Here is a 22,806-nt window from a genome sequence, read left to right on the forward strand (position 1 = left end):
CACTCTACCGTTACATAAGTACATAAAAACAATACAACCCTTGTCTACTGAGAATCATTACAATGAAGTAGAAGCCTACAGAACTCAAAACAAAAGCTGTTAAGAGCTATGCACACTACAGCAAGAGCATTTATTAAAATGCATTTTTGTTATTTTATTATGTTATTTCATTTCCATTAATTACTTCAGCTGGCCTCCTTCTACCTTCTGGCCCTTGATCCCCTACACTGGCTGCACTGTCCGAAGTTATGCCTTGGCTATGGCTGACAGGATAAAACTAGCCAAATAAATTCCAATCCAGCCTACAGAAGGTTGCTTCTGCACATGTGTAAAAGAGTTGGATTGCCAATGAATGCATTCATGTTTTAATTGAAAATGATAGCTGACTGGAATGATAGCTGAAAATTACTGGAAATGAGGCTCTGTGACCTTGAACATGCCACTTTTTCTCTGCTGAAGCTGTTCATTTTCAATTTACTTTGGCTACGTTCACACTGCAGGTCTTGATGCTCAATTCCGATTTTTTGATCAAATCCGATTTTTTTGTCTGCTTGTTCACACTACAAATAAAATGCGACAGCAAACGCGCTCTAGTGTGAACGCTCAAAGCGGCCCGCATGCGCAAAAGAAGACGTCACACACAACGAGCTCTGTTTAGACCCAGAGCAAACAATATTGTTTGACTGATGGCCCTTAATATAAAGACTTCGGACTTTACGTTTCCCAATTTTTGCTTGAAGTTATTTTGTTATTTACATAATAGTGTAGATAACCTAATAATTATCTTTATTGCTGTTTTAGAGAGGAGCGGTGCTTCAAAGGATAGTTGCAGATTTCTGTCAGAATCTGCAGATTATACAGTGCAAATAAAATGTTCACATTGTCTTCCCAACAGTTTGACTAACATCTACACTGGATGGCCAGGAAGTGTTCGCGATGTCTTCTCGGGCGCTGATAATTGGCGTCTGTTTTGTGTCAGTGACGTAAAAGACGGATTTAATGCGACATGACCGTTCAAACAGCAGTCGCTTTCTAAAACATCGGATATGTATCGGATTCAGTACCACATTCGAAAGTGACCCAGATCGGATTTGAAAATATCGGATTTGTGCCGTTCACACTGTCATACCATGATCGGATATGGGTCGCATAGGGTCAAAAAACGCGGATCTGATGCGCTTTCGCCTGCAGTGTGAACGTAGCCTTTAACAGATGTCACCAGAATCACTCAGAATTAAAGTTGTAGATTTTTTTTCTCTTAAAAAACTAATAAAGTTGTTGAGCATCATTGTAATGTATTACTTTGAGCCCTGGTGTCAGTATTACTTGCTATTTAAATTTATTAATTTATAAAAATGTAATTGTGATCGTCACCTTTCTATAGAAAGGTGACGATCACAATTACATTTTTGCTATAGCAAAAGTCAGAGAATATTTACACAAGATAAAAAAAGAAAAAAGAAAAAGCCACAAATATATAAATATATAAATGTTGTAAGGCTTTGAACTCTCCCCAGTTCGGAGATGGCATAAGGAATATTAAATCCAGTCTGTCTCATGATCTGCTGTCAGTTTGTTGACAGTTTCAATAGCAAGGTCTTATGGATAAATGAAACAACAAAAGCAATATCCATGTTATTATAAATTGCATTTATCCTTTAATTGTTGGGATCAGGAAATGATCATTGAATGTCCTCACAGGTATAGAAGTACAAATGTGTGTGTAAATGTGTGTGGTGGGGGTGTTGCAGATGGGAAACAAAATGAAGAAAATGTTCCAGTTGTGACTGCAGTGTGAATCTGTCCTTTTTTGTGCTCTCATGTTTCTCATGTCCTGAAACATGTATCGTTCCTCACAGCTTTCTTTTTTTTTATCTCATTAATCCAAGTGACTTTCCTGAACTGCAGGTAGACCCCATTAAGACCTGACTGGAACCTCATTTTTAACATTTGCTCTAATGGTTTTGGGTTTTGTTTTGTTTTTTCAGTTTGTAATTATGTTGTTGTGAATCCTTTTTAGGTTTAACTTTGAAGATGAAACTCCAACAACAAACTTTGATACCTTCCCAGCAGCCATCCTCACAGTGTTCCAGGTAAAACAAGAAAACAAAACATTACACATATGTGCGCACTCATGCTTTCCAAATGAGAACAAGAGCATATTGACACTATGGAAAAATAAAGTTTGTTATCAGTCATTTTAATTAGAGCAAATGAGGGGTCTGCATACCTCCGTGTGCCCTAATGAGCTCACTGATAATCCTTCAATTAGCCTGTGCTCATAAGCCCTCACTCTGTAAAGTAATTTAATTCTGTGCTCTGTGAGATTTGCATGCTCCTTTACAACCTGCCGACGACCCCAGCCTCGCTCTGACTCTCATTTCCCTCAGATTCTGACTGGCGAGGACTGGAACGCAGTGATGTACCACGGGATCGAGTCTCAAGGAGGCGTTCGCGGCGGCATGTTCTCCTCCATCTACTTCATCGTCCTCACACTCTTTGGAAACTGTATCCTTTTTGACATCACAGCATACCCACAGTCAGAAGCAGTGCCCATCAATTACAGAAAAAATTTAATTGCAATGTAAATGCTGACCTTATCAACAGTAAACCATAGTATTTTCATTGATACATGTAAATGAAATGTTATTGCAGGGATGTTTTACTTTGGATCATGCTACAGCCAACTCATGTTACAAGTTAAGTCTTTCAAGCTCGTAAATATAGGCTGAAATAGGAGTGATTTCTCTAAAAAACAAAGGTGATGAAAGATGAGAAGAAGTTCTCACTCTGTCAGCCTTCAAGTACTCTTGTCAAGATCCCAACTTGAGGTGAAAAATTAGGCCCTGCTCTGTCAGGTAAACTGACAGATCTATTCAGCATCAATTTTTCAGATTGCTACTACTGTGGTGGGAAAAGCCAATGAATACTTAATTTGTCCAACTGTTGTTGCTCCTGAGTGCCGTTGTTATTCAGACACCCTCCTGAATGTCTTCTTGGCTATTGCCGTCGATAACCTTGCAAATGCACAAGAGCTGACGAAGGTAGGCGGGAAAACCAATCCAGCGGGGAAAAAACCAAAACAAAAAAAACACTTGCCAGATGTTGATTTTTGAAACACAGTAAAGACAGTTTCATCCTTTACTCCTTGAACAAATCTCAGTGTTGCTGAGACACCTGGCAGAGTGAGCTTTTTCAGCAAGCTTTTCCTGGGTTTGATGTGATCCTATTTTCATGGCTGTATAAGGGTTATATATGGCTGAAAACAGATATCAGTCTTGGGTAAAATTTCGACAATATCAGATGACACAATTAAATTCTGATTGACTTTTTTTCCCTAAACAAAGGTCATGACTACCTAATCTGATTTTGCCCAGAAAACTATGGAGATCTGTTGCAATAGTAATATATTCCTCTTAAGCACAAATTAATGTCTTGGTTGTCACTGGCTGAAGGATGAAGAGGAGCAGGAGGAGGCAGCCAATAAGAAGCTTGCTCTACAGAAAGCTTTGGAAGTGAAAGAAGTCAGCCCGATGTCAGCAGCCAACATTTCGATCGCTGCGTAAGTTTCTCTTTCCCCAGACAGCAGCTCTGTTCAGTCCCACATGGAAATAAAACTGTATGATATCTCTCCGTAGGTTCTTCCCTCTCAGTCTGACATGTCTGTGTGTATATTTGTACCCTGTTTGATTTGTCTGTGTTCTGAACTTCTCATCCACCCCCATTAAGTCAGTGCCCCTACTCTTTACCCTCTTTAATATTATAGGCAATTAAGGAAGCTTCAGTGAGTAATACATGTGAGTTTCCACTAGCAAATTTCATGATATATTTTATTTTGCCCTTGAATGTTGCTACCTGCTGCTAAAATGGCATTTTATAATCAAAGCTGTTGTTTGATTATGACTTACAAATGATGCAGCTCTCCATTCTGCATCTTTAGATGATAATCTCAGTAGCAGTTTAGATATCGTGTCCCAGTTATTTCTCTCTGTCTACTAAAGTTAGTGAGTAATGATTAGCGCAGATACTCGATGTGATACTCAAAGTTTTCTGAGGATTCTGCAGTCTTTGGAAAACTAAGTACACTGTTAGGAATTAAGAGTGTAAGAAGTATAAGTAAAGTTGGGCACTGCTAATAAAATTCAAATGCAAATGACTTGAAAGTTTAGCAGGTTGCTGGTTTGTGTTAACACAATGTCACAAAAATTACACAATTGGTCTTCCTAGCAAATTCAACCCATGGCCAGACCATGCAATGCTCAGAGAAACATAAAGAAGTCCAAGAGCTACATCTTAGACTCTATAAGCCTCACTTAGCACATTAAATGTTAAAGTTAATGACAGTAAACTTGGAAAAAGACTGAAAACGTGTGACTTGTTTGGAAGAGTTGCCATAAGAAATCCTCTTTTCTATAAAAAAACAAAAAACACAGCAGCATGGTTCTGCAAAGCTGCATCTGAACAAACAGCAGGATGTCTGGTACATGCTCCTTTGGATAGAGGAAAGTGGAGATGCTTGAATATAATACACAGTGCACACAGTCTTTAAATGCTACATTTTTAAGTTTAAAACTTCAGTTTGTTTCTGTGTTGCTGTGAACAAATTATGGGTTCATTGCATTTTTTTTATGTGGTCCCAACTTAAAACCAAAGCAAGACACATGAGATGCTCTTTATGAGTGAGTAAGCTTAATGTAAATCATAAACAGTGAGACATGAAGACTAACATTAAGCATGTTGACAGACAGGGCAACACTGATAAAAAATGGAGAAACTCAAAGTGGCACAAGAAAACCAAAAGAACCCAAACGGATCAATTATTCATAGCTATAAATTATCATGTCTCACTGTATTTTCCTATCTTATTCACTAAAACAGCAACAATGCATTGTCTCTGCATTGTGTTCGTGCGTGATTGTTTCCACTTGTGTGTTAAAAAATTCTGCATAGGTCTTTTTGTGATGACATTTTTTTTTATTCATTTGTAAAACTTGCTCCTTAATTGCCGTCGTCCTCACTATGAGGTCAGTTAGAAAATAATCCCTGGCTAGCCGACTTGTTCCCCATTACACTGCTCTTAGTGTTATCACGTGGCCCTGTGCATTAGTTTCAGCCTTGTCAGACATGTTTAGTTTGTGCATTGAACAGTGTGCTAACACAAAAAGTCAGTGGGCTCATAAGAAACTCTTTATTTTTACTATCTGTGTTGAATGTGCTGTTTCAGAGAAACTCAGGGTTTCATTACAAAACTGAAGACAAAATCTAAGAATCTTCATTTGAAATAATTTTAAATATCTAAATATGTTTCAAATTCAACATTTCATTGTAAAATATAAGATTACATTTTTCCTCTTCATATGTTTTGGATTGAAACTCCTCAATGGTTTTCAGTTTCAGTTTTCGTCATAAAGATGTCCCACGTTTTTCCGTTGCTGTTGTGTTATTGAAGTATTTGCACAGATTAGTCCTTTGCTGTAACACAGAAGGCAGGGGGCAGGTGGAAGGTCAGTCTTTTTGTCCACCTGCCCCCTTCGGATTTGTGTCTCATTTTTTTTCCTTTGTTTTTGTTCTGCATGTACAGTTTTGTAAAGCAAAATCGAGATGCACTCTCTCGCAGGTCGTCCATCAGCAGCATTCAGTCACCGTGAGTTATCACTCTCTGTTACAATATTCTCCTCCTGGTCTCTTCTCCTCTCCTGTTTCCTTTCCTCTTTGCCTTCTCTTCTAGTCTTTCATCCCTTCTGTCTCCTTTCTTCTCTGCAATGCATTGTTTTTTTTCCCTCTTTACATCTCTTCATGTTCTTGTATCCTCCCACTTTCGGACAATCTGTTCTCTCCTCTCTCCTCCAGTCCTCTCTTTTCCTCTCCTTTCCTCTGCACCTTCATAAAACTAAATTGTGTTCTGTCATAACTTCGTTGCTAGTGAAGTGAAATGTATTTATGGTTCTTCTTTTTTAAGTCACGGTGCCACTGTGGTTTAATTTTGACTGTAAACTGTAGATTGTTGTGCCTCTGCCTAGCCTTCGGTGCCTACAGTAATAGATCTTCAGCTCTGTGATGTGAATAATTTGTCTATAAATGTTTAATTTCTCTGCTTTGCTACTACCACAGGCAGTTTGGCATTTCCATTCTATTTGTTATTGTAGACTCCAGGCTGTCACTAAAAGAAAAACACAACAACAACCAGCTTTTGCTCTCCCTCCTGGTGATCTGCTCTCTTAATTGATTACGATGCTGCTGGAAGGCCATCACACCTCTTTGAGTTAACACTGGTTTCTTATAAGGACTGCTCTTCTTGTGTTTTTGAGTGTGCATGTGCTATGTCACAATATCTCACCAGTTACTGTAGCATTTCTAGCTTTCATTTCTGCAATCGCCTACATGTATTTCAGTAGTTCACCTGTCTGTGGATACCTGTCCTGTCCTGTCTTCTGTCTCCCTGTCTGTCTCTTAGGAGTTATACTGTCTACTCCTCCCCTGCTCGATGTGTCTTGAGGTACAGGTGATAAAATGGAAATAAATGACCTAACCCATAAAACTCACAAATCATACTGTGAACAGGAGCAATATGCATTACATTGATGACAACCAGTAATATTATTACATTAAATGGATGCTCTATGTTTGATTTTTTTATTTTGAGAAATAAAAAAAGCTCCCATTTCGCCCCATAATTATTATCCCAGATCATCTTCCCCTAAACTCTGCTATTACCCACCGCATGATTTTCCTGCCTGAACCATTTGCACATGACTCGGGTCACCCTGTGCAATGTCAGTGAGGCATGCCATATTAAGAAGTCCCAGTAAACGTTTTGATGTTGTCTGCTACAACAGCTGTTCTAAGTTTCACATGATGGTTGAAAAATACTTCTAAAATAAAAGTTTTAGTAGTAGCTGTAGTATCTTTCTAATAATTGACAAAACAAACTTATCTTGCATGTGGGAAGAGTTAAAAAAGTATCCCTACAGATTACACCGTTATAGTGCAAGACTCCCAATGTCCTGTACAAATAAAATAAATTCACCATGCAACACACAATGAGACAGGAATAAATTAGCATGTATATATGTATTAATATACATTAATATGTGCTTTTTATTTGGAATATAGACATCTGATAATACTAGAATTAATACGCTGTGTGGACAAGTACGTCAATCTATAAGGTTTCAATAATCTAAAATTCCAGACTTTCAATCAAATGACGTTGTGATAAATAGCAAGTATCAATATTTATTTATTTATATTTTTTTATTTGTAAGGGAGGATTCACTGGAACTACTAATGTACATGGAAATGTATGCACACCTCATGACAACGTTAAAATGACCAATGTTACTGTTTTAATAAAGTTTACTGACTTCTTTAATAATAATGGATTGCATTTATATAGCGCTTTTCAGGGCCCTCAAAGCGCTTAACATTACAATTCCACTATTCATTCACTCTCACATTCACACACTGGTGGAAGCAGCTACAGTTGTAGCCACAGCTGCCCTAGGGCAGACTGACAGAAGCGAGGCTGCCATATCGCGCCATCGGCCCCTCTGGCCATCACCAGTAGGCGGTGGGTGAAGTGTCTTGCCCAAGGACACAACGACCATGACTGTCCGAGCCGGGGCTTGAACCGGCAACCTTCCAGTTACAAGACGAACTGCCAACTCTTTGAGCCACGATCGCCTACAAAGATAGTTTTGGCAAGATAACACAAACCCAACAATTCCGCCAATGTACATGCTAAATAACAGGCATATCAAAGTTTTGACCCTCTCATTTTATTTTAATTTCTGACATGCACCACCATGCAGCAATACTCAATATAACTTGTTCCACAAATTTACAAAAGATTCTAAGAGTTGTCAGGGGGATAGATTACTGTGCATGTTCTTGTTTAAAGGACTAAGCATGCTCGGTCTGTGCACAGCAATGATAGTGAGTTGGCTAGTTTGTAATGCAATAACAATAGTACATGCCCATATTATAATACAGGTTTCTAAACCTGTGATTTATGTGTTATGTGGTTGCTAGACAACACGATGACCTCACAATATGCAACATAGATCATTTAGGGGTCTAAGATGTAGCTGTGGTAGGGTTTGTAGCTCAGCTTCTGATCGTGTAGGAGGAGTTCATGGACGGAGAGACTAGAATTTGTGTATTTTAGTAAGATAAATATCTGTAAGTAAACGCTCAATTTATGAAATTAGTGGAAAAAAATCTCATCTTATTGGTTGTTACTTTCAAATCTGACCTCGGGTATAAACTGGGTACCTGTATTAAGTTTGAAATAGTTGTACATGTGTCCATTTATTATTATAAACCTTTGTTTTTTAGCAAACACTCACCTGAGTGGAAAAACTTTCTTTGAGCATATAAAATACTTTTATAAAATGTGCAAATCTCTTATATACCACAAAAAGCCTGCTTGTAGTCTAAAAGAGAATGACGCCTTAATAACAACATGTGAGATTTATACAGCCATACCAAGGAGAAGTGAGTTAGATTGGAGAAGAAAATTTTAGTCTGTGACTAAAGAAACTTAAAAACCTGCATTAGTCAGAGATTTATAATGTAATTTCACTACATTTAAAAGCTTAACAGTGTAATATAAGACATACTTAGTGGTAAGAGAATTAAATGTCAAAATATCCAAATTAAGAATAAGGATCTCCTATTTAGACACAAAAATAATGCTTCATGTTTATGAGGACATAGAATTATTTTCTGAATAAAATGCGAGTAAAAGTTTATTCATTTAACTCATTAGTCATTAAAGAAATTGTACCTGGTACAAACATATCAGGTAAATTTCATTTAACAAAACTCCTTTAAATATAACTGTTTACATTCTTTAACAAAATGACATAAAAAATGTACATGTCATCGAATGACTTAAAGCCAACATTTTGCCGATAAGTAGATATTTTTTCGAGTGCACATTGCAAGAGTGTATGCTGTGTGAAGACATTGTGTACGAAGATTGTAAGAAAGAAAACTGTAAGAAAAATTGTCAAATTTTTCTATGTTGGTTTTGAGATACATATTCATGCATGGTAAGTAAAGGTTTCACCATTGCACACATCTGTGCTGACACATCCATAGGCTTGTTTCTAACTCACTTATCCAGCGTCATTTTAAAGATAAATGTTAGAATTTGCAGATGACAGTGTGACTATGGATGACTATGGATGAAAGTGTGGATTGTAATGTTCACCTCATCAAGTAGAGCTAAACGTGTTGTATGTCATTACTTATTGCTGTTCCATGATCTTTTCCTGTGGGTTTTATTCGATGTTTGCAGCAAAGAGCAGCAGCGTTCAGCGAAGGCTATGTCAGTGTGGGAGCAGAGGACTAACCAGCTTAGGAGACATAACATAAAAGCTAGCAGCGAGGCCCTGTACAGCGAGCTCGACCCCGATGACCGCCTATTGATGTCCAGCGCCCTTCATCTGCACCCCGACATGAAGACTCACCTGGACAGGCCCCTTAGGGTGGAGTCCAAGAATGGAGACAAATCCAGCAGGGCCCCCGAGGGAGGGTGGGAGGAGGCAGGGGATCTCCGGCAGGATGACAGCTTTCACACACACTCCAGGAAGCATCACCGCCACCACGACAGTAGCGGGGAGAGCAGAGATGAAGGAGATGTCCGGGGAGGGAGGCACCACACCCATCACAGCAGGAGCAGAGATCACAATGCTGATGGTCCACAGACAAAAGAGAGGAGAGGGGAGATGAGTCACAACCGCAATGGAGGGCAGGGGCACAGGCACCACCACCACCAGGCCGGCTCCCCTGTGGAGGAAAATAATGACCTGCAGGGAGGAGGACGAGGAGGAGGAGATAATAAGGGGCATCACCATCATCACTCACATCGTCCACCTAAAGAGGGGAATGGGATGTTGGCAAATGGTGCACAGTCAGAGCAAAGGGGTAGAGGGGGAGGTGGAGGAGATAGTAATGGAGAGAGGAAGGACCGATGCTCTCGTACAGGCAGAGCTCAGGCAGCTCTGGGTGGAGATGACTCTAAGAGGAACAAGAACGGAAACAGAGGTTACAGGTAAAGCTGCAGATTTTGTTGTTCATATAAAATGCTTCATTTTCAAAAATAATGACCTAATCTTTCAACTTAACCAACACACTATACTAATACACTTTATTTAAGTCGTAATGTGTCCAAATAACTTAATTAGGTGTATTTACCTCAGAATATGCCATAAATTATTGATTGACTAATGATTATCTCATTCACTGGCTGTTAGTTAGTTGTGACGTTTGATGATTATTTGACATCTTAAGTGTAAACAGTAATAAGTAAGATTATATGAAATTTTATAATACATTTTTTTTTATAATACTTATTCATCCCATTCACTCCTCTTCTTTCCATTGCTTTGCTCACAAACCTTAGTGCAAATTTTGCTTTGTTATTGCTAAATGTGTAAATTAATAACTGTTTTCCATGTCAAGTTAAAAAGTTGACATAACTCTGTGTCAGTGTTGCAAAAAAGTGAGTTTTTGCAGGTGGAAGCTCTGATTGCGTCTGTAACAACAGACAACAAACACCAAAGTGCTTTTGCTTTTTTATTGTAATTTTCTGATGCAATGTGTTTTGAACAGAAGTTTTTATTATTGTTGGTTTCATCAGCACATTTAATATATTACTGCTCCCAACTACAAACTGCAGCTCAGTAAGATTAGATTTTCGCTCTGCTTCCCATTTCTTCATTCCACATCTATGACAACACTGTTTCTTTTTTGGTAAAGCCAGTTTTAGACAACAACCTATCTGAGTGGACATTACCAGCACTCCATGTGCCATTAATGGCCTTTACTTGTGATTGTCATTTGATGCCTGACCTCGAATCAAGTCAAATAATTAACTCCACCAAAATTGGTTTCTAAATAAGTTCAGCAAAAAATATGAAGACACAGTTCTGCTGTCAGGTGTAGCTTCAGTCATAACTTGTCATAACTTAAAAAAACATTAATCCACTCTGAATTTCGTCTAAGAAGCGTGGAAAGAAAGCAACCTTTTCCCTGTGTGTGGGACAACTCCCACTAGGGATTAAATACCTGGGACTCTCTACCATTTGGTTCTAGAAGACCAAAGAAGCTTCTCGGATGAGAGGTGAAACCTCTTTAAGAAAATTAAAGGAGTCCAGCTGCTTTCTCTCCTGGATGACTGAGAGCCCACACAGACACACTTCGACTGTCTTGTTGTAGATCCAACTTTGAGGCCCATTTGCAGCCATCATCACTCCATGGGCGAATTGATCTTGTTAGCACATCTGCAACCTGGGTCAAATGGTTTTAGTTTGGGTTATGCACCCTATCATCGTATTTTTGTTCTAGGAAATTAGTAAAGTTTATTCCATTGAAGAAATGACAAAAACTTGAAGATTTATTCAAGAAGACCTATTACCTTTTTCACACAAAAAAACCATAGTGTGGCTTTTATGGTCTGTATTTACTAAAACTGCCAGTTGAGGACCTGTGAGTCACCTGTACTTGTCCTTTTATTCACGCTGTTCAATAACATATTATTTTTTTCTCCATGTATTCGCCTTTCTTGGCCGTGTTTGGACTGTAATCAACTGCACAAAGACCGATACTTCAGATTAGTGGCTATGAAAACAGTCTGTGCTTGAGACTCTTGCAGTCATATGAATAATAAGTTTTTACAGAACTGTATGCAGTCCTGGCAGAAAAAAACCCCCAAAACAAGAGGTATATCTTAAACTCAGATTGTTTTGATTGTTTGGGGTTCCCAGGAGAAAGCTTCTTCTCTCTAAAGAGAACATGGCAACAAGGCTTAAATTTGAAAAGCTGCATCTCAATAAACCACAAGAAAGCTGGAACAACGTCAGATGACACCAAAGTGGAGGTCTTTGTCCACAATGCACAACACCACATTTGGAGGAAACCAAACACCGCATATCAGCACAAACAGCTCATAACAGCTATAAAGCACAATGGTGGAGGGGTGATGATTTGGGCTTGTTTTACAGCCACAGGACCTGTACAGTATTTTGAACTGAACAAGAAGTCAGACATACAACAGAGCGGCTGAAAAATAAAAGAATCAAGTTGTTGCAATAGTCCAGTCAGACCTCAACCTGATTACAATGCTGTGGTGGGGCCTTATGAGAGCTGCTCATGAACACCTGAACTTATTTTATACACTGATACTATATGAAATTTGTGTTTTTAGAGCTACCTTGTGCTTCTTTGTACAAAAGGGAAAGGAAACAACGTTTGGGGGTTTTTTTGTTTTGTTTTTTTTTACACTAAACCCATCTTTTTTTTTCTCCAGGGAGATGGAGCCAGATGCTGAGGAGGAGAGCTTTACCTGCAGTCCTCAGCAGCCTACAGAGGATGCTGACAACCAGAAGAACTCCACTAGGGCCAGCCAGGCTGGCCTCAACAGCAATGCTATCCACATTCCTGTCACCATCACTGCCCCGCCTGGAGAAACCACCATCATACCCAGTGAGCATAGTGTGTTACTGAGACGGGAGGTGGGGAAGGATAGGGAGGTTAAACATATTTGTGTTATATTAGTTATCACTGTGTTACAAAGTTCAATCAAAAGTCACCACATCTCGTGATTAGCAAAGAATCAAATGAGTGAGTAGACTTTTATCACACATATAAAAGCAGCCAAATATCCTAAAATACAAAATGAGCTGTCAAAAAGCACAGTTTTATTTCAGCTGACGATGAAGCCCACACGCTGTGAAAAAATCATGCCATAACACTTGTGTTTGGATGACTTTTTTTTTTACCTTTTTAATCTGAAGGAGGAAAAAAGAAAATGTAATTTTTTTATTCAGAAATACTGCATCTCTTCAAGGTGTCTGTAAAAGTATGTGTACTTGTTTGTGAGCTAAGTTAATATTCTTCCATGTGCGAAAAACAGTTTTTCATAACATAGCTGTCACACTTAATCTTGACCCTGCAACCACGATCTTATGAGAAATGTCTAATTAGTGAAATGATGTGTTGTATATTTCTGTGAAGCGCAGCTATAAAATGCCTAAAGAAACTAAAAGCCTGCATTTAACATCCATAGAAAATACCTCACTTGTTATGGTCTGTGCTTCTTTGAGCTAAATGAGCGTATTTGTTTTTGCGCATCAGTGAACAACATCGACTGTGACAACCTCCAGCTCAGTGAGGAGAAGAAAGATCTGGAAGAGGACGAGGCAGCTAATGGGCCTCGGCAGATCCTTCCCTACAGCTCAATGTTCATCTTCGGCCAAACAAACCCGTAAGTTGCGAGGTGACTCAGCGGACTGGCGTGGGGTTAGCATAAACAGCATATTGAGAATTAAAAGCTTTAATTGATTTCATTCAGATTCCTCTTTAAAGCACTGAAACAGTCAGTGGTTTGCTTATGTCTGACTCTTTAGTGGTTAATAACAAATCACCGTTATTCTCACTTGTCATGCTTAAATAAATCCTTTCTCTTTGGGGTATTTCATGCCTCACCTACACACAAAGGCAACAGTCACTCCCAGAAGTGGAGCTCTGGGTGTAGCTTCAATTTGGAGTCATTTTCTCTGTGAGGACCTGTTTTGGGGAGGAAAGCAGCAACTGCAAATATACAGTACTGTGCAAAAGTTCTTGAACCATCCCTCATTTGTTTTAATTTTGCTTCCAAGCAGTTTCTTGTAATTTCTTTTAAAGTGGTCACGGGCAATATTTTCCAGGCTTTCCAAAGGTCTTCCAAGGCTCTTCTTTGGACATTTGCTGCTTTTTGGATCCTTTTCTCTTCACCCAATTAGAACATTATTTCTTGTGCATCCTGGGGTAAATTCTAGCTGAGTAACAGGAAGGTGCCACCTCAAATTCGAGGCCATTGGACGCTCAAGTGGTCTCAAGATCTTATAGACAAGTGAGCTAAAGCATGGCTAGTTAAAATTTCAGCCTTAAGCTTTTAAGATTTAACACAAGAATTGAATCATAGTCAGAAGCATAACATAAAATGCAGATGCTATAGTAATGCTAATGCTATAAATTAAAAAAAAAATATAAATAGTAATGCTATAAATACGCAGATGCTCTATAGCTCTGTGAAACGGCATAGTTCAGCGGCAGATTCATTCCCTACCTTCATGTATTGTTTTGGATATGCGTTTGTCCACAGCCTGTTATGGAAGGATGTCACCTGAAAGCACCTTGTGAGCTGTCACTGCTAAGTGTGTAGTACATTTGCTCGAGTTTGTGCGTGCGTGTGTTTATATGTTGGTCTTGCAGGGTGCGACGGCTGTGTCACTATGTGGTCAACCTACGCTACTTTGAAATGTGCATCCTGACGGTCATTACCATGAGCAGCATCGCCCTGGCAGCTGAGGACCCCGTGCAAGCCAATGCGACGCGCAACGATGTGAGTCAGGCCTACATCAAGACTTCATAAATAAACATCTGGAAGTACACAACAAACACACTTGTTGTCAGACAGATAAACACACATGGACAAGTATATGCATGAAAACATGCAGGCTAGCACAGTCCGGATGAGGATTCACACATAAACACGTCTCATTTGGGCTGACTGACTGATTCATTTGGACCGATTGAGAAGTTCTTCCTAACAGGATCTGACAGTTTATCCATGTTGAGGAATGAGTGGTAGGAGGCACAAAAACAAACTTTTAATCATTTCTTGGTGAAATAACTGATTCGCAAGTGGTTCAGAGCCAAAAATCCAGTAACTATCCTGTTTTTGTATTCTTTACATCCCTGTGTGATATGTTAGCCCATGCTGGGAATAAGGATGATTTTTTTGTTTTGTTTTGACAGACGAGCACAGCTAGTTAGTATTGCAGTCAGGGGTGCAGAGGGAAACTGTGTGTGTGTGTGTGTGTGTGTGTGTTATTTATTTTTTGGTGAGCGTGTGTGCCTGTTGTGAGGTGTTAAGGTAATGTGTATCTATGCAGTACAGCGCAAAGCTGACAGAGTTTGAGATTTTTGGCAGGACATAGGAACACGTTGTGCATATCTGGTCCATTCTTACACACACACACACCCTTTCAAAGACCGAAAGCATCTGTCACTGGGTCTGTTAGTGAGTCATTTTAAAGGATATTTCCTTATTGCTTAACTTTTTGCAGGTTCTCAAGTACCTGGATTATGTCTTCACTGGAGTCTTCACCTTTGAGATGGTGATTAAGGTGAGAAGGATGGAAAAATCAAGGTACATTTTCATTTGAGCCGCATGAGCTATGAAAACCTGCTGTGCAAGATTTTGGTCATTTTCAAGTCAAACGTCTACAACGTCTGTGGTGAGCTAAATGTAAAGATTGCCTTGATCAACACTCAACAAGGCTAAAAACACAATCACAAAGTAATAAAACTACATTGACACTTTCTCCAAAAATATTGCATTGGTATAATACTTGATAGCTGCCTTGATCGCTAAAATACAGAAAACTATTTGATGCATGCATCATTAAAAAAAAACAATATTCAGAAGCAAGCATGTCACTCTCATAATCAGCTGCTTACATCCTATTGCCTTTAACTGTTCTTTTACAATGTGTAGCATGTCTTTCTCTACTTTGATAGTGGTATTTTTTAAGCTGCTGCAAGAACCAAAATAATCCAAGTCAGAGTCCTGGAGATTTGAACCTAAAACAGAAGCCAGACACCCCGCTACAAGGAAGAATATTTGGGTTTTGCATCACTTAATAATGTAAACTGGCTCACAGATTTCTCCATAATAATTAGTCCAATTAGGAAGCAGCAGGAATAGTTTCATGACAGACATTAATTTCTATCGGCTTGAAGATTCTGTCCTTTTCTGGATATATGCACTGTTTACTTATATAGTATAAGATACATATAAATCTGTTTCAGTTCGGTTTTTTTTTATCTAATAAGGATTTGTTTCATAATGAGCTTTCGTCATTTTTAACCAAATTTAGCTTGTTAGATTTATTTTTACTTTATGCTTTTGACCTGCTTATAACCACATCTGAGCTTTAATGAAAAGGCCAGCAAACTGTGCATAGTATGTCACTGACATCACTAATTGGCTTTGTGGTTTTACGTGGAGATAACACTCCATCCTAATGTGTCTAATTTAATTCTGTAATTCCATCACTCTCTGCGACTCCAGATGATTGACCTGGGACTGCTTCTCCACCCTGGCTCTTATTTCCGTGACCTGTGGAATATTCTGGACTTCATCGTGGTCAGCGGAGCTCTGGTGGCCTTTGCCTGCTCGTGAGTCAACTTTCCCTTGAATTTTTTTCTGTTCATTTTTTTATTATCCCAGCAGTGCTTGAATATAATGTACACCAACCACATAACAAGATGTGGAAACCATCATCATTAAAACGCCAAATGGTTTGTTTTGTTGCCTCCTCTCAACTATCCAGTGGACGAGCATTATGAATTTTAATGTGCTCGTCTTATTGTTTTCCCATGAATTCCAAGACTTTTGTGCTGCCCAGCGGTTATTTTGCTGCCATGATTATGTTACATAAAGTCTTCACAGCCCCTCCCTGCTAGTTGGCTAATAGGTCATGCACAATTTGGCTGATAGGTTTAAGGCTCAGGTGGAGACAGAAGGACAGGATTTTCCCATGACTGTCAGGCTCTAGCTGCCATCTAGTTGGTACTTTGGATTTAATGCCTTATACAGAATCTGCTTTTTGAATATTAGTTTTCTTTTTAGTGGAGTAGAAGTTCGAACATAGTATGGATCATAGACTGTATATAAAACACTGCATCAACTTATTTACATTGTGCATGAGTTATATATGAATGAGTTTAGGGAAGGTAACAATGTTTACACACATCTTTTCTATACATTCTGTAAAATGTTTATGTCATTTGCTAGTTTTATGTCTTATTTAATATTGTCAGGTATTTATTTTAAATATACAGTATGGTCACATTTATAGTTGGATTGATGATAAAGAAGGCCACTACCACCTTGTCATAGACAATTCACTAGAATGCTCATGTTTAGGCTTCAAAACAATGGCGTAAACCATTAGGTGATAACATGGTGGCCATGTTTTGTCCATTTTTTATATACAGTCAATGGCATGGTTATAAGAACCACACTGTTTACAGTGTTGTGAGAAAGTATTTGCCCCCTTCCTGATTTCCTAATCTTTGCACATTTGTACATGTTTCAGATAATCAAATAAATTTTAATTGTGAATAACCCCACGTAATTACAAAATTCATTTTTCTGTTTTTTCAGATGATGATTTCATTTATGAATGGGAAAGTTATCCAAACCTACCTGGCCCTATGTGAAAAAGTAACCTGAAATCAAGTGTTTACGATACGTGGCAATGAGTTTTTCATTTGCTGTGGAGGAATTTTGGCTCACTCTTCTTTGCTGAATTGTTTTGATTCAGCCACTTTGGAGGGTTTTCGAGCATAAACGGCCTGTTTAATGTCATGCCAAAGCACATAAATTTGATTGAAGTCCAGACTTTGATTAGTCCACTCCAAAACCTCCTTTTCTTGTCTGGATTTTTTTTTGAGCCGTTCAGATGTGGACTCACTGAATATCCCAAGTTAACTTGAGTTACAACGCTTGTCTCGTCAGTCCACAGAATATTTTGTCAAAAGTCTTGGACACCATCAAGATATTTTCTGTCAAATGTGAAATGAGCTTTTGTGTTCTTGTTGGCTAGCAGTGGTTTTCTCCTTGAACACTCCCATGGGTTTTTCCCAGTATCTATCTTATTTTTAAATTATGAACTCTGACCTTAACTGACGCGAGTCCTGCGGTTCTTTAGATGTTGTTCTGGGTTGTTTTGTGGCCTCCTTGATTAGTCATCAATGCACTCTTGAAGTACTTTTGATAGGCTGGTCACTCCTGAAGGTTCAGCACTGTTATAAGTTTTCTCCATTTGTGGATAATGGGTCTCAGCGTGATTCGCTGGAGCTCTAAAGCCTTAGAAATGGCTTTGTGACCCATTCCAGAGTTATAGATGTCAATGACTTTGTTTCTCAGCTGTTTCTTTCAGCTGTGCCACGATGTGATGTGGTTAATCACAGAAAGATTCATGATTTAGCAAGCGGGACACTTTTTTTCACATAGAGCCAGTTAGGTTTGCATAGCTTTCCCCCCCTTAATCAATGAAATAATAGTAATGTAAAAACTAAATTTTGCATTTACTTGGGTTATTTTTATTTAATACAAAAATTTAGGTAAAAGAAGAAACTCTGGAAAGGCGCCAGATTTTTTTCATTGCATTTTTTTTGTTGTATAACCTGCCCTTAGATACTGTGGTGTAAGTCAAAATTAAATCCCCACTTGCACTGTAATCTGAGTGGAATTGACTCCTTATTGGTGAGCATTCTTACTGGTATCAGTAGACTTATTCTTGTTACCTGTATTTCAGTATATCTCAGTATACAACTGGTTTGGAAATCATGTAAATAAATGTTTTCCAAAGCCAGAGGAGTTCTGGGTCTCTTGAGAAAGCTGGTGATCACACATTTTGTTTTGAACAATGTTTTCAGGGTTTTTTGCCACTATTTCACACACTGACTGAAACTCTCCACAGTTGCTTGTCACCTGTGTGTTTTTCTTTGTAACGCTTTCTGTCTCTGATTTCTCTTTTTCCCTTTTTTTGTCTTTTGCCAGCACTAGGTTGATGCTTGTCTCTGTCTTTTATCTGTTGCTGACTCTTTCTCTGTATTCTCTCTGTCACTTTTTCTCTTTCTTCTTTGTTTTCTGGCTTGGATTGCTTTCAGGAGCCTTATGGGGTAATGCCTGCTCTTTCTGTCAGTCTGTCTGTTTATTCATGTGCATATCTGCCCGTTTGAATCAGTTTTTCTCCACCTTAGCTCGTGGTATTTTCAGCAAGGTGTTGTTTTTTGTCTTCTCACAGCTAAATGTTTTGCACAAATGTCATATTTTGTTCCTTTCTATTTTTATCATCGCCACCACAGTCACGATTAAAGACATTGCATTTCCTCTGTTTGTGTTATGTAACTATGTTGTGTTACATCTGTATTCGGGTTACATAAGAGCAATTACCCATTTTCCATTTATTGGACATATTTTATGTGTGTTAGAAGCTACAATGTACACAGTGCACAGTGGACCAGTGCTGAGATTGAACAAAACACTGCTTCAAAAACATATCAGACATTTGAGCTTTCATAGCGTGATTCAGGTCATTATGAACACAAAGAAACTGAATGATGCTGCTTATAATAACGACGCAAATAAATAAAAGAGCTAAATAAAAACTATTAAACAGAGTGAATAATAGATGAAGGATTTTCTTACCAATAATGCACAGTTAATGATATTCAGGAGTTATCAAATTGAACCCCTTCATCCCTCAATTCAGCTTTCACTTCCTGTCTGGCATTTTGTTTCTCCCGTCAGCTCTGTAATCAACTCTCATTCACACCAATCAACCATGTAAGAGGCTCCATTCACAGCACCAGGTCTAATGGATAGATGTGATACCTGACAACCTACATTTTATTTTTATTTAGATCTTATTTTCATACTTAATCTAAACACAGGAAAAAGGAAGGCAAGTTGTAATCCTGTTACCCAAACTGTCTGTTTTGAAACATCCAACACAGTTACTGCTTTGTGTTTTTGAAGGCGCTTACTTTAGGATTAATGTCTAGATATAAAAGGATTTTATATATTAATATTGTGTTTCAACTGAAAGGTCAAAATTTATTTAAAAACTGTGATAACTCATTGACCAATCCAATTCAAAGTTGTTAATTCACACCAATTTTTCTGTTTTCATGGAAATTTATAGTTTGAAAATGATTTTTAATCTCACTTAAAAAGCTGTGTTTTGTCCTAAAGAAGCAGCCATCAGTGAAGAAGACAGACTCGAGGTCTTTATGTGTCCATAGTATAAAACCTGACCTGTAGCAACTTTAGGAAAATTAGGCACCGAACATTATATCTAATGGCCAGCAGGTGGCGACTCCTTTGGTTCCAAAAATAAGTGCAGCTATATTGAAGGTTATGAGAAAATGCATGTATTCCTTGCGTGATCTGTGACCTTAATGAACATTTTCTTGATGAGATTAAGCTCTCAATCCGGTCGTTAAGTGATGACGTGACGAATCCTACTTCCGGGCCTAAAGTAGTCTGCGTTTAATATGGCTTTTGTGTTGTTAACATGTTTAATGTTTTGTATTTTCTTCTATTTAATCTCAAAAAGCTCCTAAAACAGTCAGTGATCACTGTTGACCTCCCTCGGCTTTTATTACCGCTAATCATTTATTTAAGCTCAGTTCCTGCGAAAATGCAGTGTGGATGCTTTAAAGCTGAAGCTGTCTGCAAAAACTAGCTGAAAAGGCTGAAAAGTTGCAGAAATTGTAAAAACTTTGCAGAAGCAAAGGAACTTTGCTAAAATGTAATAACTCAGCAGAACTGCAATATCTTAGAGGAAACATAATACTTGGCAGAAATGCAATAGCATAGCAGAACTTAGCAGAAATATTGTAACTTACCAGAAACATGATAACTTCTCAAAAATACAAGAATTTAGGAGAAATAGTATAAGATAACAGAAAGAATATATTTAGCCAAAAATACTTAAACATTACGGAAACACTATGATTTAGAAAAATAGTACAACATAGCAGAAATACTATCATTTGGCAGAAATACTATGATTCAGCACAAATACTCTGGTTTAGCACAAATATTATAAGATAGCAGAAATACAATTATATAGCAGAAATGCTATATTTAGAAAGAAAAATATAATATAGTAGAAATAGTATGATTTAGCAGAAATACTACAATATAGCATAATAACAATGATTTAGAACAAATACTATGATTGAGCAGAATAGTTATAACTTAAGTGAAAATACTGGAAAACTAAAATGACAAGCTGAAAAAAAAATGGAACATGTTTAAGCTCTCTCAAAACTAATTATTGTTCACCTGTGGGGAAAAAAAGAAATACAAATAAATAAATACAGAAATGTAAAGAGAGAGACGCACACAGGGTCTATGCCAGTCAGCCATTCTGAATATATTATATTTTTATCAAACAATGAGATGCTGCCCTAAAGAGGGTCTCTCTCTCTCTCTCTCTCTCACACACACACACACACACACACACACACACACACACACAGGGAGAGAAGCAAGTTGTTTCTAGGTCAGTCAAGCAGCCTGGGAACTGATAAATTTGAATCCACCAATCAGAGAGGCTGTGTACTTTTTCCCGCCAAAACAGGTGCACACACGCAGCACAGAGACAGGATTATTGCAGTCTATTTCTCATAGTGAGGATTCCCCTCAAACAAATGACCATAATTTCCTAACCGTAGAGGCAAGAACGGTCATTTTTACACCGTTTTCTTCAGAAGAGATGGGGGAATCGTCAAGTGTTGACAATTTATCATTAAAATATGAATTTTTAGAGATATATGACATGGATGACGGGTTGGTTTAGAAGCCACGAAGGCCCTAATATGCAAATTTGAATGCCTCAGCCCACATATATGATTGGCTGGCTGGGAAGCCGTGCAGGCCCTGATTTGTAAATTTGAATGTGTCATGCCTAAGATATGATTGGCTGGCTGGGAACCCGTGCAGGCCCTGATATGTAAATTTGAATGTCTCAGGCCTCACAGAGGATTGGCTGCCTGGGGACCTGGCAGTAATATATGGAAATAGTATGATTAAGCATAAATACTACATTTAGTAGAAATACTATGTTTTAGCACAAATACTATAAAAAGCAGAAATAGTATGATTAAGCATAAATACTACATTTAGTAGAAATACTATATTTTAGCACAAATACTATAAAAAGCAGAAATAGTATGATTAAGCATAAATACTACATTTAGTAGAAATACTATGTTTTAGCACAAATACTATAAAAAGCAGAAATACTATATTAAGCAATATAAATATCCTATAAAAATCCTATAAAAAGCAAAAATACTGTACTATGATTTGGTAGAAAAACTATAATTATTAAGAAATACTATATTTGGCAGAAATACTACATTTAGCACAAATCTTATAAAATAGCAGAAATAGTATGATTCAGGAGAAATACTAAAAAGCAGCAGAAATGCTATGATTTAGCACAATAGTAATAACTTAAACAGAAAAATTGGAAAAGCAAAATGGACAGCTGAAAAAATGCTGAACATGCTGAGGGTCCCTAAAATATACTTGTTAAATGAAAAAAATCAGCAAAAAAAAATATAACAGAGACACACACACAAGATCCAATTCAGTCAACCAGTCTAAATATATTGAATTTAAATCTTACAATGAGATCATCCCATAAAAAGGCTTTCTCTCTCTCTCTCTCTCGCTCTCTGTCACACACACACACACACACACACACACACACACACACACACACACACACACACACAAACACACACAGGGAGAGAGAAGTAAGTTTCTAGCTCAGTCAAGCAGCCTGGGAGCTGCTGAATTTGAATCCACCAATCAGAGAGGCTGTGCACTTTTTCCCGCCAAAACAGGTGCACGCAGCACAGAGAGACACAGGATTTTTGCAGTCTATTTCTCATAATGACGACTCCCCTCAAACAAATGACCATAATTTCCTAACCGTAGGGGCTAGAACGGTCATTCTTACACCGTTTTGTTCAGAAGAGATGGGGGAATCTTAAAGTGTTGACAATTTATCATTAAAATATGAATTATTAAAGATATTTGACTTCTAATGCACCATAACTGAGTAGAGCAAAGCAAAAACTGCCTTGACTTGCCCTCAAACAACGCTTTCTAACTCTAAATCTATTTGGAGTATCAATATCATTCTTTCACCGTAAGAG

The 22,806-nt window shown here is 38.0% G+C and overlaps 1 protein-coding gene across 7 annotated transcripts in view; it reads left to right on the forward strand.

Annotated features, from left to right (window-relative positions):
• The window catches only part of cacna1bb (calcium channel, voltage-dependent, N type, alpha 1B subunit, b), a 220,527-nt gene that overhangs the window by 144,442 nt on the left and 53,279 nt on the right, over window positions 1–22,806 (forward strand). For 4 of the 7 annotated variants that reach the window (XM_084934715.1, XM_084934713.1, XM_084934717.1 and 1 more), the window contains exons 17-28: window positions 2,021–2,093; window positions 2,391–2,508; window positions 2,977–3,044; window positions 3,456–3,562; window positions 5,582–5,644; window positions 6,455–6,496; window positions 9,305–10,060; window positions 12,317–12,492; window positions 13,144–13,273; window positions 14,263–14,392; window positions 15,120–15,179; window positions 16,127–16,233. In XM_084934715.1, the coding sequence (XP_084790841.1) occupies window positions 2,021–2,093; window positions 2,391–2,508; window positions 2,977–3,044; window positions 3,456–3,562; window positions 5,582–5,644; window positions 6,455–6,496; window positions 9,305–10,060; window positions 12,317–12,492; window positions 13,144–13,273; window positions 14,263–14,392; window positions 15,120–15,179; window positions 16,127–16,233 (1,830 nt within the window). The remainder of the gene's footprint in view (window positions 1–2,020; window positions 2,094–2,390; window positions 2,509–2,976; window positions 3,045–3,455; window positions 3,563–5,581; window positions 5,645–6,454; window positions 6,497–9,304; window positions 10,061–12,316; window positions 12,493–13,143; window positions 13,274–14,262; window positions 14,393–15,119; window positions 15,180–16,126; window positions 16,234–22,806) is intronic. The other 3 variants (XM_084934719.1, XM_084934718.1, XM_084934720.1) reach the window with 1 other exon arrangement.

The sequence above is a fragment of the Perissodus microlepis genome, chromosome 7 (assembly GCF_051167445.1).
Source record: "Perissodus microlepis isolate ML-2025 ecotype Zambia chromosome 7, ASM5116744v1, whole genome shotgun sequence".
In the NCBI taxonomy this organism is placed as follows: Eukaryota; Metazoa; Chordata; class Actinopteri; order Cichliformes; family Cichlidae; genus Perissodus; species Perissodus microlepis.